The sequence below is a fragment of the Rhinolophus hipposideros genome, assembly GCF_964194185.1.
Source record: "Rhinolophus hipposideros genome assembly, chromosome: 5".
NCBI classification, from domain to species: domain Eukaryota; kingdom Metazoa; phylum Chordata; class Mammalia; order Chiroptera; family Rhinolophidae; genus Rhinolophus; species Rhinolophus hipposideros.
Genome location: NC_138051.1, coordinates 46,697,837 through 46,713,760, shown reverse-complemented (window position 1 = coordinate 46,713,760; position 15,924 = coordinate 46,697,837). Strand labels below are relative to the sequence as shown.

Below are 15,924 nucleotides of genomic sequence, written 5' to 3'. Positions count from 1 at the left end.
CTGGCACGGGGTCTTCAGAGGGCTTCCATATTAGACACACGGGGTAAAGCTAAGAGGGCTTCATAAACTCACATTCTGCTTAGATATGACATAGCCAGTATGACTGGGGGCCAGTTCCCTAACCCTTCTATGCCTTAGTTTCCCCATGTCCAATGGGAATAATACTAGTACTTACTTCACATAGTTATTGTAAGCCTTATAGAGAGGACAGTGGGAAGTACTGGGGACAGAGCCTGATGCAGAGTTTTATTCACTGTCCCTTCCCATTCTGCTCCTGAGGTACCAACCACAATTACCCTGTGAGGAAGCAGAAGGGGAAGCATTTTGCTCAAAAGCCTTTCTTCTCCTGCTGATTCTCATTGAATTCATCCTTTGATCCTTGCCTGGGTGTTTAGGTCTCTGACAGAAAGAACACCCTGGAAATAGACACTCAGTCTCCAGGAACTTGACCATTGTTTCTTGATGAAATCTAACTCAGGCCAATAGTGCTTTTGCATGCCTTTGTCTCACTAGAGATAATTACTTAACTGATAATTACTTAACTGAGGTCTTCAGTTCTTCCTTTTACATCATTGCTTTGGAGTTATTTCACTTTTGTTGATTCTGGAAGACATGGAGTAGTTAAGTGATTTAGTTGTGAATCACGCAGAGAATGAAGTGGCCGAACAAAGATGACCAAACTTTGATTTTTAGTTGCTTTTCCTCATCACTTACCTGTCATTTATCATGGTGGCAGAGCTTATTTCTGTTAGCATCTGTCCTTCAGATGGAGGCATTAGCTTCAAGTGGAAAGGCAGCAAATTCGCAGACCCAGACTGAGCTGGAGCCATCCATATATTTTTGGCCTGATATCTTTTGACTTTGATTTTGCTTAATCTTTGAAGTGGAGAAGACTCTCTAGGTTTTGAAATTATTTAAGAATCTTATTTAAGAATATAAGAAATATTCCAGGTGTCCTCGTATAGAAGTAGTGGGTGGCCATAGTGGCTGTCACTCAGCATTTGGGCTTGGAGGGAGTGGAGGGAGTTGTGAGTCCCCATTCCAGTTTCCGTCCCAGTGCAGACCAAAAAGTATAGCTACCGATCTGAAGGAGCCGGCCCCACCTGCCGGAGTGTATCTCCAAGCTCCATGACTCACCGCAGTGTCACTACTACCACCTGGCCCTCACCCGCAGCCACCTCGCTCCTGCACCAGGATCCTGACCCAGCAACGTGCTGTTCACAATGGGCAGGTTCTCCCTTGTGATTTCCAGGAGCCAGGCGTAAAGTCCTTCCCAGGAACTGGCTTGTTTGTTCCTTTTTTTTTTTTTTTTTTTGGCTCCAGGAAATGTGCTTATCTCCTCATGATGTTCAAATACATTATATATTCATAGTTTATATTTTACTCGTCTCAGTTAGAGACGCAGTGGGAAACATGGGGCTCACTCCAATTAGGATGCAAGGAGGACGTTTATTTCTGAAGGGAGCAGCTATAACAATGTGGGTAGGGCGAGGGGAGCTACAAGGGCAGTAGGGACCCGGGACAGCTGCAGAGCTGTTCACTATTCGTTCCGTTTGGGCACAGGTGTTACTGGAGCCTGAAAGGAGTGTGGGGGAAAGTCAGTCCCAGACCATGTTAGTCGGCAGCACAGCCAGCCTGAGGCAGCTTCGCAGGCAAAGAGACAGGATGATGTACCAGCACCTCGGTCCTCCCACCCTCTGACCTCCTACCAGGGTCCCCACTGGCCAAACCCAACCAGAGGCCAGAGGACATCAGAGCCCATTGCCTTGGTCCAGACAGGTCAAACCCTGGGGCAGAGAGCAGGGTGCAGAGCTGAGGTCACAAGAAGAATCCATCTAGCACTCCACCATAAAACGAATTCAGGGAGCTCATGAGCGAAAACACAAAATACACATTAAAACTACAGCAAATACATCACAGAACAAATGAGAAGTGATTTTCCCATGTTCTTGATGTGAAATGGTTACTTGAATTTTTATGTGGAACTTCCTAGCAGCCATGGCAAAAGGGGAACCTAGTGGGTTGTAGAGCTGTTCACCTTGTGTGTCTACACAAGCCAAGCTGGAAAGAATAGTGAACCAGGTTCTCCTGGGGTCCACTTCACGTTCCTTGTCCCAGCGTTGTCACTGATGGTACTAGAGTTCTTGAAAGAATTCAGGTGTTATCTTACGAGTGATTAAATTGGAGAAGAAATGCAGTATTCCTAATTTGGGAAAATGTTTATTTTCAGGTTTAAAGGAGGATTTTCAGATGGATGTTTTTAAGATCCTGGCAGCCATCCTACATCTGGGCAACGTGCAGATCGCAGCATTGGGCAGTGAGAGATCTACAGTTAGTGTAAGATACTTGTTTGTCTCACCCTCCCTGTGTTTGGAGGGTCCCCAGTAGGTGCCCCTGCTTTTGCATTTTAGCATCAGACAAATTGGACCAACTGGGGGGACCAGTCTAACAAGGAAGCAAGAGTTCCCATGGGGTACCTTCCAAGAGTAAAGGTTGTTCCCCTTGCAACAGGAGAGGAGAGGAAAAGGGCATTTTCTATGTGTTTTTCTTTTATTCAACCAATTTTTACCGAGCACCTACTCTGTGCCAGGCAGTGTTGTAGGCTCAGGAGAAACAGCAGTGAACAAAATGAAATAAGAAGCCCCTCATGGAGCTTATGATCTAGGGGAAGGAAGCAGAGAGGAGGAGATACAATAAATAATTATAGGCTCTGACAACTGGGGATGGCCATTGAAAAGGGAAATAAAGCAGAGCAGAAGCTGGAGAGGAGCTGTGCCTTTTGTACAGGGCATTCAGAGAAAGCCCTTCTGATACAGTGGCGGTGGGCAGAGCCCTGAAGGCAAGGAAGTGAACTGTACCGATATGTGGGGGAAGAACATTCGAAATAGGGGGAACAGCAAGTGTAAAGGCCCTTGGGCAGGAGGTGTAATTTAAGAAATAGCAAAAACTCCTGTATCCCAAGAGGAGTTAATGAAAAGAGGGGTCATAGATGAGGCCAGGAAGCGGGGGTGCAGGGTGGGGATGGGGTGCAGTGTTGGGGGTGCAGGTCATGTAGGGTCTTAGGGTCACTGGACAGTTGGAAACAGAAAGGACACCTCTTACCCCTGACACTCACCTGAATCAAACACCAGTGGTGCTGGCTTCCTCTCTGGAAATGTAGTCCCATGTAAGTTTTGTGACAGATTTCTTTATTTAATGGACACAAGGTAAGTTTATGTGGGTGCCTCTTCTGTGACAAATATTTATTAGTGATTCTTGGTAGGAGGTATACATTTCGTTATTCTCATCAATATCCATGTAAAGAAGAAAATAACACAGTAGAAAATGTCTCCATGAAATGGAACGGCAGTGGGGCCGTGCCAAGGGCAGGGGCAGGCTCAGTGCCACTGTGGCCCCTCCTGCTTTACTCCCAGGCCCGACTCTGCCTCGTGCGCCCTGGACATTCTCATACGAGCTTGTGGTCATCTCACACTGGCCCGAGTGGAGGCCAAGGGGCCCCGGCTGGGTGGGTGGGTGCTGGTTTAGGTGGCTGGATGGGCCTGACGGGGCTTGTGTGTGTTTTTGAAGGAGGCTGACAATCACCTGCAGGTGTTCTGTGAGCTCCTGGGCCTGGAGAGTGGCAAAGTTGCCCAGTGGCTGTGCAATCGCAAAATCGTCACAACCTCTGAGACAGTGGTGAAACCCATGACCAGGCCCCAGGCTGTCAACGCCAGGGATGCACTGGCCAAAAAGATCTATGCTCACCTGTTCGACTTCATCGTGGAGAGAATTAACCAAGCATTGCAGTTTTCAGGCAAGCAGCACACTTTTATTGGTGTTTTGGACATTTATGGGTAAGATTCTCTTCCGTGAGCCTGTCTTTCCTTGTTTAGCTGTCGCATGCCCATTATTTTTAGATCATTTTGTTGAGAATTCTCCTTTGTGTTTTACATGATCAGAAAGTTCTCTGTTTTCCTATGTATGGGTGTTACATACAGTCTCTTGGGCTGTAGTGTCTTTTGTTTAGTGTATTAAATAAATGCTAAATTAGTGATGGCCATGATCAAGAGCTCTCCATATGCCAGCTACCATGCTGGGTGGTTCCCACGTACGTTCTCACTTACTGCTCAAGCAATTTCATTTATCATTATCCCCATTTTAGAGATGAAGCAGCCAAGACTTAGAAAGGCTCAGTACCTCGTTCATAGTTGCTCTGCTGGCGGGAGGGCCTAGCGCTGGGGGAGGCCCCGTGAGGTGTGGCCCCTGACATCCCTTTCCTGTTTCCCCGGGGGAATGACCATCCCAGAGGTCCTGTACCTGGCCCAGGCTCACAGGCCAGAGGAGGACTCAGACCTTTTACCAACCTGCCTTAAATCCTCATCCTTTCTTGCATAATGAGGGTCTTGTATTAACCTTGGCCCCTCCCCAGGAATTCTAATACTTCAGGGAGCCGGAGTTCCCACATTGGAGTTTCCTTCTTCCTCCTTTGCCCCATCCTGCTTGTCTACATCCTGGGTCAGACTTGTGCTAAAGATGCGGGCAGAATAGGCAGCGGGAGTGTGTGAGGCCAGGCAGCAGGGAGGTGAGGAGGCCGGGGGCGGGCTCGGAGGGCCTGTCAGCACTCAGGTTCTGTTTCTTAGTACCAGGCCTCCCATGCCCAACTCCTCCCCCGTCCCAGCACCAACCCTGGTTTGTACCATCGGAAAGGGGGCAGATTGTCCCAGGAAAGACATCATGGACTATTCTCCCTGGATGGAGGAGTCGTCCCCCACATCCTGTGAAAAGCAGCTCAACTCCCTTCCTCATGCAGAGGGGAGAGCCTGGGCTCTGGGCCTGTGGCCTGCTGCTCCCTGCGGGGGATGGTGGGCAGGAAAGGCAGAGGCACCGCAGTGAATCCAGGTAGAGTTTAGTAAGACAATGCCTCCAGGGAGCTACTTTGTTTAAATTACATTCTGAGTTAATACATGTGACTCCCAATTAATAGTGTATGTCAACAGTTATAAAATACCATTAAATTGCTGGGATAGTCTAGTAAATTATTTACCTTTTCTTGTCCTAAAAAAGCATGTGAGCAGCCAGTACTAATTTAAGTAGATGTAAAAAGAAAGAATCCTGCTTAACAATAGTCTCTTTGTTCTTGAGATAGGTGATTGTTATATTATTCTGTGTTCTTGGCTGTGTTTTTTAAATGCCTTAAAAATAATAGGCCCTTATGTTAAGAATATATTATTTCATGCATCCAACAAGTATCTGTATGCCAGGCACGGTGTTCGGTGTGACCAGTGAACAGCAGACACATGGCCCAACCCTTTTGGGACTTACATTTAGTGGGGAGGCAGGTGGGTAATTTAGATGGGGATGATTCCTGTGAATGGAATAAAGGAATGTGCTGGGGGTAAACGGGGCCTGGGAAGAGAGCGGCGGCAGAGTGCAAGGAGCAGTGAGTAAGGAGAATGGCAGGCAAGCAGGAGTTGGATCCATGGGCCCGTAGAACACTGTGGCCCCTCCTGAGGGGGCCACAATAAAGAATCTGAATTGTTTTGGCGAAGTGTGCAAGCCTGAGTGAGACAGGAGTATTTATAGATTCACAAGAACTTGTTAGCATACGTGCGAAATCTTAATTTTAAAATTAAATTCCTCTTTAAAAATGATGAAAGTAACATGCTTGCTCCCACCCATGCATTCATGGTACACTCTCCAAAAATCATAAGCGCCCCTCTGTAAGTAACAGAGGTACGGCCTGGGGTTAATCCTTTCACGCCTTTCTCCAGTACAGTCAAGTGTAGATTAGCGCTCGCCCATGTGTGCCCTGCAACTTGTGAGAGAACTGAGCCCAGATTCGCCTGGAAATAAGGTAACCTCAGAGGAAGAGTTACCCTCCCGGAAAGCGTTTAAATCCGAAGCTGCAGGCTTTGAGGTTTCCGCTGAGTATAACATGAGGGCTTGTAGTTCCCCAGCCATTGAGGTGTTAGTGTTCTCTAGACTCAGTTGGAAAGGCCTGGGCCTGAGCTGACCCTGCAGCATGCAAGTTGTATCGCCCTGAGAAAGTCACAGAACTTCTCTGAACCTCAGTTTCTGTAAGACGGGGCCTCTCTTGCAGGGTTATTATGAAAATCAAATAGAAGAAATTGTAAAGGGCCATATACATTGTTCAGATGTTAAGTGTCGTCATCGCTAACGTGCTTCTGGGATTTGGAGCCAGAATCCCAGAATTGGATGGGATTTGAATTGGAGCTCCTTTTGCTCTTTCTTTGGGGGAAAGGGGACAAAGGAGCAGGAAAATAATCGTTGATGCTTGACATTCCGCCCGTGCTCTAGAAAGCCCTGTCTTTGGCCTGAGCTGTGGGATGTGAAACTCAATGATGTCATTTTAACTCTCCCCCCGCCCCGCCAGCCCAGCCCAGACCTGCCCGCACTGTCCAGCCTCTGGACCTCCAGAGCACATGTGGAATGGGGCTGTCAGAGCTGTGTGGGTTCAGCGCCTGCTCTGAGTCACTGTGGAGCTGCTTAGAGGAAAGTCCAGGCCCTTGCCCTGCCCAGGAAGTCTAAACTGAGCCAAATTGGCTCGGTCAAGTGAGACTCTCAAGGGACCCATGGTTGGCACTGGCAGTAACCCCTCAGGATTCCAGTGATTAAGAACCAAAGCTTTGGAGGCAGTAAGAGCTGGGATCAAATTGTGTGTCTGGCACAATTTGCTGGCTGCTGGTCTCTGCGATGGTCACCATCTCCTCTGACCATCGTGTATAGCAGTGGGTCACTGTAGCCTTCCACCTAGGGCAGTTCACCTGGCCAGGTGGTAAGATTAGTGCCTGAGTTTTGTGCAGCCCACAACATGTTTTACAGAGTGGGATGATTCACAAAAAAGTCCAGATTTCTGGCTTCTCTTGAGAATCAGGCGATCTAACGTCCTGACCTGCAGTAGTCCATGGCCACAGCTGGCTGGAGCTGAGTAGCAGCTGCCCCGTTGGACAGTCCTGTTTGCCCGGGCCTCGCACAGCTCACTGTGTGCTCTCTCCAGCCTGCTTCCCGTGTCTGTCCGCTGACTGCCTCCTCTCAGCTCCAGGGCAGCTCCAGTGACAGCCACCGAAAGCCTGAAAATGGAGGCGGGGCCGTGTCTGTCCCAGACCTGATGGGGTCTGCTGGGCTATAGGTATTAAATGACCTTGCCCTTTTCTTCCAAGAACAATGAAAGCACCCCTGGGAGAGGCAGAAAACGGTGCTGCCTCTGCCTTCAACAGGCAAAGAGTGGGGGAATAGGAAAGAGCATTGCTTTTTCACTGAAAGCCGAGGCGTCGCGGTCAGGCAGACTCACCTGCGTCTGACACTAGCTGTGTGACCTTAGGCAGGTTTCTTAACCTCTCAGTCTATTTCCTCATCTATAAAGTGAGGATAATAATTCTGTCAGTGTTATGGTGTGGATGAAATGATACATGATATTGTGATGGGCCTGTGTTAATGTCTGCCTCAGGGCAGGTCTTTTGTACATACCAGATTCCTTCTGAGGCCACCTGGGTAAAGCTGATTTATAAACCAACTGCCAGGATATTAAAATTTTCCGAAAACATAGCAAACTTTTTAACTATGAAGTTTTTCAAAAAATACTGTCCTATAAACGAAAGTGTCCTCCAAGTCATATTTTAACTTCTTTAAACTGTGTTTCAGTTTTGAAACCTTTGATGTGAACAGCTTTGAACAGTTTTGCATCAATTATGCTAATGAAAAGCTGCAACAGCAGTTTAACCTGGTAGGTGACTTTTCTGCCTTCTTGAAACTTGTTCACAGCCCTGTTTCTGGGAACCTGGGAAGAGGCCGAGTCAGGCTTCTCTCTCCAAATCCTGACTAGTAACGGAGCTGCACGTTGTGTCGCTGCACCACCTTATGGCTGTATCTTGATATTGCACCTTCCCCTCCTATTGCATCTTCCCGGAGCCCGCTGCCAACTTTTTGGTTTCCTCGTATGCCAATCTTGGATACAGATCCCCTGTGCAGTCGGACCAGATGATTTAGCTTCCTGAAGCCTTCACGTCATTGTGGGCCTCTATCTTTGCACCTGCTGCACTCTCTGCCATAACCCGCCTGGGCTCCTGTCCTTTTCCAACCCTTCGTCTTCACCTGGCAAACTCCTGCTTGTCTTTTGAAATTCAGTTTCTCCCACACACCCCCTGAGGAAAAAACAGTATGACATCATGGAGAGCATGTGTTTTTGTCCAAACTGAACTGGGCTTGAATCTCAGCTCTACTACCTCCTTCCTCTGGAACCTTCGGCTCTTTGAGTCTCAGTTCTCCTCACTTCAAAAATGGGCCAATAGTGTCTGCCTAATATTGTTGTGAAGAAAAGGCCTAACAATGAATCATACCCAGTATGTTTCTTTTCTTTCCTTTTCATTGCCCCAGAATTAAATCCATATATAAGCATTAAATTTCATCCTATTGCAAATTTCTAGTTTGTTAGCATTCTCAAGGATTCCCTGGCAGTTTAGCATTTAGTAACCACAATGAAGGTTTATTCCAAGTAGATATACAGCATAAGTAAACTATTTCTGCAGATTCTGCCCCCCTCCTAGGACTCCAGAGCCATGCTGTCCCCCAATGCACACATCACCTGAATCTGACGATAATGCACATGTGAGACACCCCCTGAAAAGAGCATATCAGAGGCTGCAATTCCCCTTTCCTCCCTCTTCTTCCACTTCCTCCTCCTCCCTTTTTTCTCTTTTTCTTCTTTTTCTTCTTTTTTCGAAGAAAAATGTGCAATGTGCAGATCCTTCTGGAAGGGGTAAGACCTTAAAATGTCAGCACAAAAGCCCTAGTGAGGACGGTCTCCGAGCTCCTGTTCCATAAATCTGGCAGCTAATGGACTCCTGTGCCTGGGGGCCTCCGGGAGCTCAACAGTGACAAAGCGAACCCACCACCTTCCTCTCTTGGCGTCCTTCCTTTCCGTGCTCCTTTGTGTGGTTAAATCACCAGCACTGACCCAGTGTCCTGGCCTAACTCATCACTCTTGCTCATCTTCCTCCCCCAGAGTCCTCCATGACTCCTCCCACAGTGTCCAGCCACCAAAGAACACTCAGCTGAGTCCTGACTGGCCTCTCTGCCTCCAGTCATGCCCTCTTCAAAGCCATCTGCCACCCAGGCCGAGCTAACTTTCCAGGTCTCATCCCTCCCTCATGTCCTCTGTGGGTCCTCACTGCCCTTAGGAAAACGCCACGGGACCAGAATGCTCTCGGGCATGTAAGGGTCTTGCGTGATCCCCCTCTGCCATCTTGCTGTGCTTCTGCACTGCCCCCATCACTGTGTTCTCTGCCTGGTCTGTACAAGCACTGTTTGGTTCTCAACCACCTGTTGTGCTTCCCCGCTGCTCCCACTGGATTCTTCTGCGGGAGGCTGTCTCCTCGACACCCCTCCCCTCCAGCCACCTGCAGCCAGAAGGAGCCTGAGCCAGCCCTCTGGGAAGCCCCCCTGATGCCCTTGGGGCCCAAACAAGTAGTGAGCAGAGCTTTCCCAGTTATTGGCTTGTCACCCTGGCCACACAGTCAGCATTCTCAGGCAGGCTGGCCTCTACCCCGCCAAAGAGGCTGGCTCTGTCCTGGGTAGCAGTAGTGGTTGTGAGCACGGAGGGACTCCAGGACCACCCTGAGTACCTGCGGTGCTGGAGGTGACAGGACATGGGCACCCACTCAGACCCGGTGAGAGGATGATGTCTAAACCCACATTAGGAACTCAACTGCATTGATCATGGGTCGGGGGGTGGCCCACACCTCAGGGTCTGCTGTAAACGTTGCAAATCAGTCACGTATCTACATTTTCCAAATGCTTACATTCTGCTCTCCAGAAGCACACTTTAAAATTCTGTTTTACTTTCTGTATTAACTTCTGGCTTCCCAGCATGTCTTTAAACTTGAACAAGAAGAATATATGAAGGAAGATATCCCTTGGACTTTGATAGATTTTTATGACAACCAACCAGTGATTGACCTGATTGAAGCAAAAATGGGCATTTTGGAGTTACTGGATGAAGAATGCTTGGTAACTTTCAAAAATTATTGGTTTTATGCCTTTATAGAGTGAATGCAGCTGCGTGGTATTAATATTTCAGTGTATGTCATTTGTCATACCTATTTTGGAATCTGTAATAAAGTAGCTTAGACTTTTAGGTATAATTTTTTTAAGTGACACGTTTGTTTATAAAAATTTTTATTTAAATATTTGAGTGCCTGTTGTGTTAGGTACTGCTCCAGGTACTGGCAGGGCCTCCACACATTGTCTCATCAGGGCCTCCACACATTGTCTCATAGGCCCGGAGATGAGTAGGATGCAGCCCATTGCTCAAAGGGCTCGTGATTTGAATTATTTAAAAAAAATTTTTTTTCAACTTCTGAGTAGTAACAGGTGAGCATATTACAAAGTGGATGTGTTTTAAATGTCCGTGTAAATTCCTGACGTGTTACCCAATTGGTAGGCTATTAACGCTGTAACCCTAGCCAGAACCCTGGAAGGTCCGGTGAGCCTTCCACCCTCAGCATGCGTAGCCCATTCTTGGGTAACCTCTCAGGTCATGTCCAGCAAGGAAGTGCCCTTTGAGGCCATCCCTAGGTGACCGTACAGTGGACATGGAAACAGCAAGTGACCCCACACCATTGTTAATGACTAACAAGAATGGAGTTTTCTTTTACTTCCTGAGTCTATGAGTCACCCCTCGGGAGGTGAAGCAGAAAAATCAACACCATACAATTCAAGAGAAGAGATCTCTAAGAGTTTTCCTATTATTCTTTCCCTTTGGGAGGGGCACCTTTATAGTGAGTCAGCCTAGCAGCGTCCTCCATGGGGCCATTAGAACAAGTAATCCTCATGACAGTGTTAATGTTTTGGTTTAATGGTTGTATTTTGATGTTTAAACATAGGTTCTGTTTCTTTTCCAGAGATTTGTTTGTACCAAAAAAACAACAAACAATAAACCGCAATTATAATGTTGAAAACTTAATAGCATTTCCTCCCTAGAATTCTCAAGTGCCTGGTTCTCCTCACAGATTATCTCTTCAAGTGCCACATGTGCTTTAGCCCCTGCAGTGACATAAGATGAAAGGGCTGCCATCAGGGCTAACATTCTGCAATGACCAACTAGGGACAGGGTGCAGGGGCCAAGTAGCCTCTAGGAAATGCTTGTACCCACGCAACACAGACATTCCCTAGGTGACCAGTGTCACAGAGAAGTATGTATGCATGACTCATTTGAACACAGGAGGGTATTGGTTTACAACGTTCGGGCTGAATGTACTTGATAGCTTTAAAATCACTAGTTATCCAGAAGGAGTTTTGCAATGAGCTTAGTTTGAAGATGTAAGATCTTTGTGCAAGGAGGTAGTTATTCATTAGGCAGTGAAGCAAAGGAAAAACTATTTTCCTGGGGGGTAGGGGAAGACTACATTTAGGTGCCAGTCTTTCCCCATTCAACAACTAAGAATAAAAGTCACATTCACATAATGGAATCTGTACTATGTTTTCCTGAACCTTTGGACTTTTGGGGGGGAAATATGAAAGTACTGCCAATTTTGCAGAAGTAAAATTCTTCATTCTTAAGTCATTATATGGCCATTTTCTTTTAGTTTACAACATTTTCTTCTTCTGAAAGGTCATTGTTATATCCATTTAAATATCACTCTAAAGATTATTGAGATCAAGGACAGACTTATGCCAAGAGTTGCTTTTAAACAAGGAGCCACGGGTCTAGAGCAGCTCACTTTGAGGTGCCAGACCATCTTGCTTTCTCAGAATTGGCATTTCCCTCTCCTCATCTTCCGTCTCTAGTTTTCTTACTTGCTGTTTGGTTTGCTTTTTCCTTCCAGTTACCACATGGAACTGATGAAAACTGGCTTCAAAAGCTGTATAATAATTTCGTCAACAAGAACTCTTTGTTTGAAAAACCCAGAATGTCAAATACATCCTTTATCATCCAGCACTTTGCTGACAAGGTACAGTGAGCGTCTGGAACGAAGCTGTCTGCCGTGGAGCCAAAGCTGCCTCCCGGACAGAACGGGCAGTCCAGAGACTTCTCAAGTCACACTTAGCATGTAGGATACACGTGAGAGAGAGTGTGTGCGTGTTAGCAAGTCTTAAAGTCTTTTTATCACAAAATACATGAGTTTTGATTGTACTGCTTTAAAGATCAATGTGTGTTGCTAGCGGATCTCATTTCTGATTTTGGATTTATTGTGAATTCCTTAATCTCTTATCAGTTTATTTTTCTCCATGAAATTGTCACGATCAAGACAGCATAATTGTTCCCTAAAATGAAAGCTGTATCTTTTCTTGAGGTTTTCCTTTTCCAAGTTGTAACATATTATGTTGGTAACATAGGTTGACTCAAAAAGATGTGTTTTCTAAGTGATCTTTATTTTCTCCTTTATATCACTCCTATTTTTTTATGAAACAAATGTTCGCTAATAAAAAGAAAATTATTTTTTTTAAAAATCACATTACAGAAAGCTTAGAAAATAGAAGGGAAAAAAGAAAAATCACCATAACTACCTGCCCTATATATGTGTTCTCATCTTGTCCTTTCCCAAGGAAACGCCTATCCTCAGTGGGTGTTACTGTGGTGGCCTGGCCGGTGCCTGAGGATCGTGGGCATAGCCTGTACTTGTCTGTCCCAGAGGCTAGTGCTGTGGGTCAGAGTCTGCTGGTCGTTCCTGAGTGACTGAGGGGCCAGGGGAGGAGACAACAAGCTGGAAAGCTATAATAACATTTGTGGACTAAAGGGATACTATTAAATATGATAGCCTTTTAGTGCTTCGAGGTTTTCAGGTTGGTTCCTGAAAGCATGCATGTGAAATGAGTGATGATATATCAGGTTATATTGTCTAGTTGTTGTCCTTTATAACTTCACATTTGGGATCCCATGGGGAAAAGGAAAAAGAAAACATCAGACTTCATACAAAGCCCATATGGGGTTTACTTCCGGAGGCCTTCTCTATAGATATAGTGTCTGTGCATTTAATTCTCTCACCTGGCACTTCCCAGAAGTCCCTCTTAAGAGCTAACAATGCAGCAATTCAGGTGTACTGTAAATTGGTAGGAAGAAAACACATGCATGTGAAGGTCAGCCTAGGTTCTCAATTCAATTAACCAAAGAAATGAAATCATTTTGAAAGTGAGGCAGCTATGCTTAGATGCAATAAGTCAGCACATCTTCCCTCCGTCCCCAGAGCCCCCGACAGAGGCAATCAGCCACCTGTGACACTGTCCCCACAGATGGTCTCTCTGGATCGGGAAAGCTCTATATTTGTTACACCTTTGCCCACTTAGACTAATGGCTCATACCACCAGCCTGGAAAAATTTACACCAGAATCCAAGTACTTCATTCACAAAGGAGTATTTACAAACAGCCAATATTCCTGGTTCTTAACTCAAACTCTGTACCAGTAAGGACACTTCCTGGTCCAGGGGAACAAAGTAGAGTCCACACCCAGGGGTCACTGAACACCCTCTGCCTCCAGATTCCAGCACCCACGTGAGCCTGTTTCCTCCCAGTTAATTTTTTTATATTTTATTTTTTAACATGTATTTCTTTTTAATTTATGAAGAATATAATCACATATTAAAATATATAACCCAGAGGCATAAACTATTGAGTTTTGAATGTTTAAGCAGCCCCTCTGGAATACATTGTTGTTTAAGGGATTCGAGAAGCCTTACGAATCAGAAGGGCTGCGTGGAGAGCTTTTCTAAGGCAATTTCAAGCAGTGCAAACACTGACCCACTCTAAACCCGACTCTGAGGGCTTTGGGGCCTTCGGAGCTTTGTGGTCAGGTTTTTTCCCCGTTTCTACCACATTAATGCTGATTTAGGAAAACATTTCTGTTTGAACCCAAAGGACACCATTGAACTTTTTTCCCCTCCTGGTGGCTTCTAAGGCAAAGTAAGCCCTAACTTGGGTTTTCTGAGACCTATGTGTGTGTGTTAACTACACACATTGCAGAGAATGGTCACATGTCGTCAGAGGAAACTCACAGGTGAGTGCAGGGTGACCAGCAGCCAGTGAGAAATCCAGGCAGTGGGAGGCCTGGCTCTTTCCATCAGGTGATGTAGTCCCAGCTCTCTAAGCTTTACATAATGGGGTAGCTGCGATAAACAGAAACTGAATCTCTTTTTTAGAGATAACCTTTATAAACCCACATTAATCTTTCTCTAAAAAGAAAAGAAACTTGTGGTACTTAGATGCTGTCTGCTTTATCTCTTTGGAAATAACTAATTCCTTTCTCTGCATAGGTTGAGTATAAATGTGAAGGCTTCCTTGAAAAGAACAGAGACACCGTCTATGATATGTTGGTTGAAATCCTGAGAGCAAGCAAGGTTTGTCACGTCCTAAGGGGTAATTAATGTTATGCGTTATGTACCTGACACAGATCCAGATGCCTATCAGGAAAGAGTAAGGAGAGAGAGAGAGAGAGAGAAACTGTCTTGCAGGAGCAAATTATAGCTCATATATACAAAAAGAACTATCTTAGAATTGGGACTGAAATATGTTCCTAGCTTCTGAAAGCATGCGAATCTCCACTATTTGCAAAATCAAAAATCAAATGTACAGGTGACAGAGAAGGGCCACTGACACAACCATTTAAAGAGCCACAGCTCACATTTTATTCATTCAGGCTGAAATATTGATAAAGCACCTACTATGTGCCAAAGTGCTATCCTAGACAGCGCAGCGAACAAGGCAGTTAGGGCCCTGCCCTGGTGGAGCTCACATCCTAGAGGGAGTGACATGCCTTAAACACCTAATGAAGCAATGGGAGGCAGTGCTAAGTGCCTGCGTGAGGGAAGCCAAAGCAAGACGCGACACAGCTACACAGGGAGGGGCCCTCCTGCTTTAGGTGTGTGAGCTCCTCACGTCCACAGTTCTGTGTGGTGAGCGGTGCCACTCAAAGAATGACTTCCGGCGTTTTTGTTTCCTCTTTGAACATTTCTTTATTAAAATTTGAGATTAGGGGTATTTCATGCATAAGCCTTCATTTTTGTGAAGATTTGATTATCATGTTTACTGTCCTTCTTTTAAAAGATGCTAGTCCTCTGTTGATGTGCAAGTATTAAGTTGGTGCGAAAGTAATTGCGGTTTTTGCACTTATTTTTAACCTTTTAAATTACTTTTGCACCAACCGAATATTCTGACCGTTTCCTAAGTAAGTATGAGCACTTACACTAATGATCACAAATAAATCACTGGCCAAGACCCCTTCAGTTACTAAAACTGGTTCATGGTAGAGAATTCAATGTGGAAGTGGCCTGCATCTTGTATATAAAATTAGTTGACTTAATTCACCAATTGTTTACTCGCCCCCAAGCTTACCCTGGGGTCCAGGCTGGAAGATGAGCTCTAATCGTGTAGAAGCACAGAGAGCTCTCCCTGCTAAGCACAGAGAGGCGTGGGCATTTCAGATCCCCTCCTCGCACGGGGGACACACAAAGATGCATCAGGCAGGAGTTCTGCCCTGAAGGAGATTCTCCATGTCTGATTTAAAAGAAAAAATATGAGGCTGACTCTAAGAAAGAAGATACAACATTTAAAGAAAACTGGTGCAAGAAAGAAAGTAACAAGTCATAAGAGAGGTACAAATAAAAGATTAAGGTTGTTTAGAGGAACTTGGGATTCATTCCTCCTGAGGCATCAGAAAAGGTATTGGGGTGGGACAGGAAAATATTTTAACTGAACTTTGAATAATGGGTTGGATTTGGATTTGTGGGCATGAGAATGTGGGGTAAGAGGGAGGAAATTCCAGGTGCAGAAACAATATGGGCCAAGGCACAGAGGTAGGAATTATAACAGTTCCACTTTCCTGACCTTTTGAGTGATACCCACATGTAGACATTCTCAGCCCTCATTCCTGGGAAACAAGCCACAGTCATCCCGAGTGAGGACAATCCACTGTGTGGAATTGAAATTTGCTGTA

At 45.7% G+C, this 15,924-nt stretch overlaps 1 protein-coding gene across 1 annotated transcript in view; it reads left to right on the top strand.

Annotated features, from left to right (window-relative positions):
• The window catches only part of MYO5C (myosin VC), an 87,489-nt gene that overhangs the window by 26,145 nt on the left and 45,420 nt on the right, over positions 1-15,924 (top strand). The window contains exons 9-14 of the mRNA XM_081048637.1: positions 2,231-2,337; positions 3,568-3,833; positions 7,642-7,723; positions 9,865-10,005; positions 11,823-11,948; positions 14,246-14,329. Coding sequence (XP_080904763.1) covers positions 2,231-2,337; positions 3,568-3,833; positions 7,642-7,723; positions 9,865-10,005; positions 11,823-11,948; positions 14,246-14,329 — 806 coding nt within the window. The remainder of the gene's footprint in view (positions 1-2,230; positions 2,338-3,567; positions 3,834-7,641; positions 7,724-9,864; positions 10,006-11,822; positions 11,949-14,245; positions 14,330-15,924) is intronic.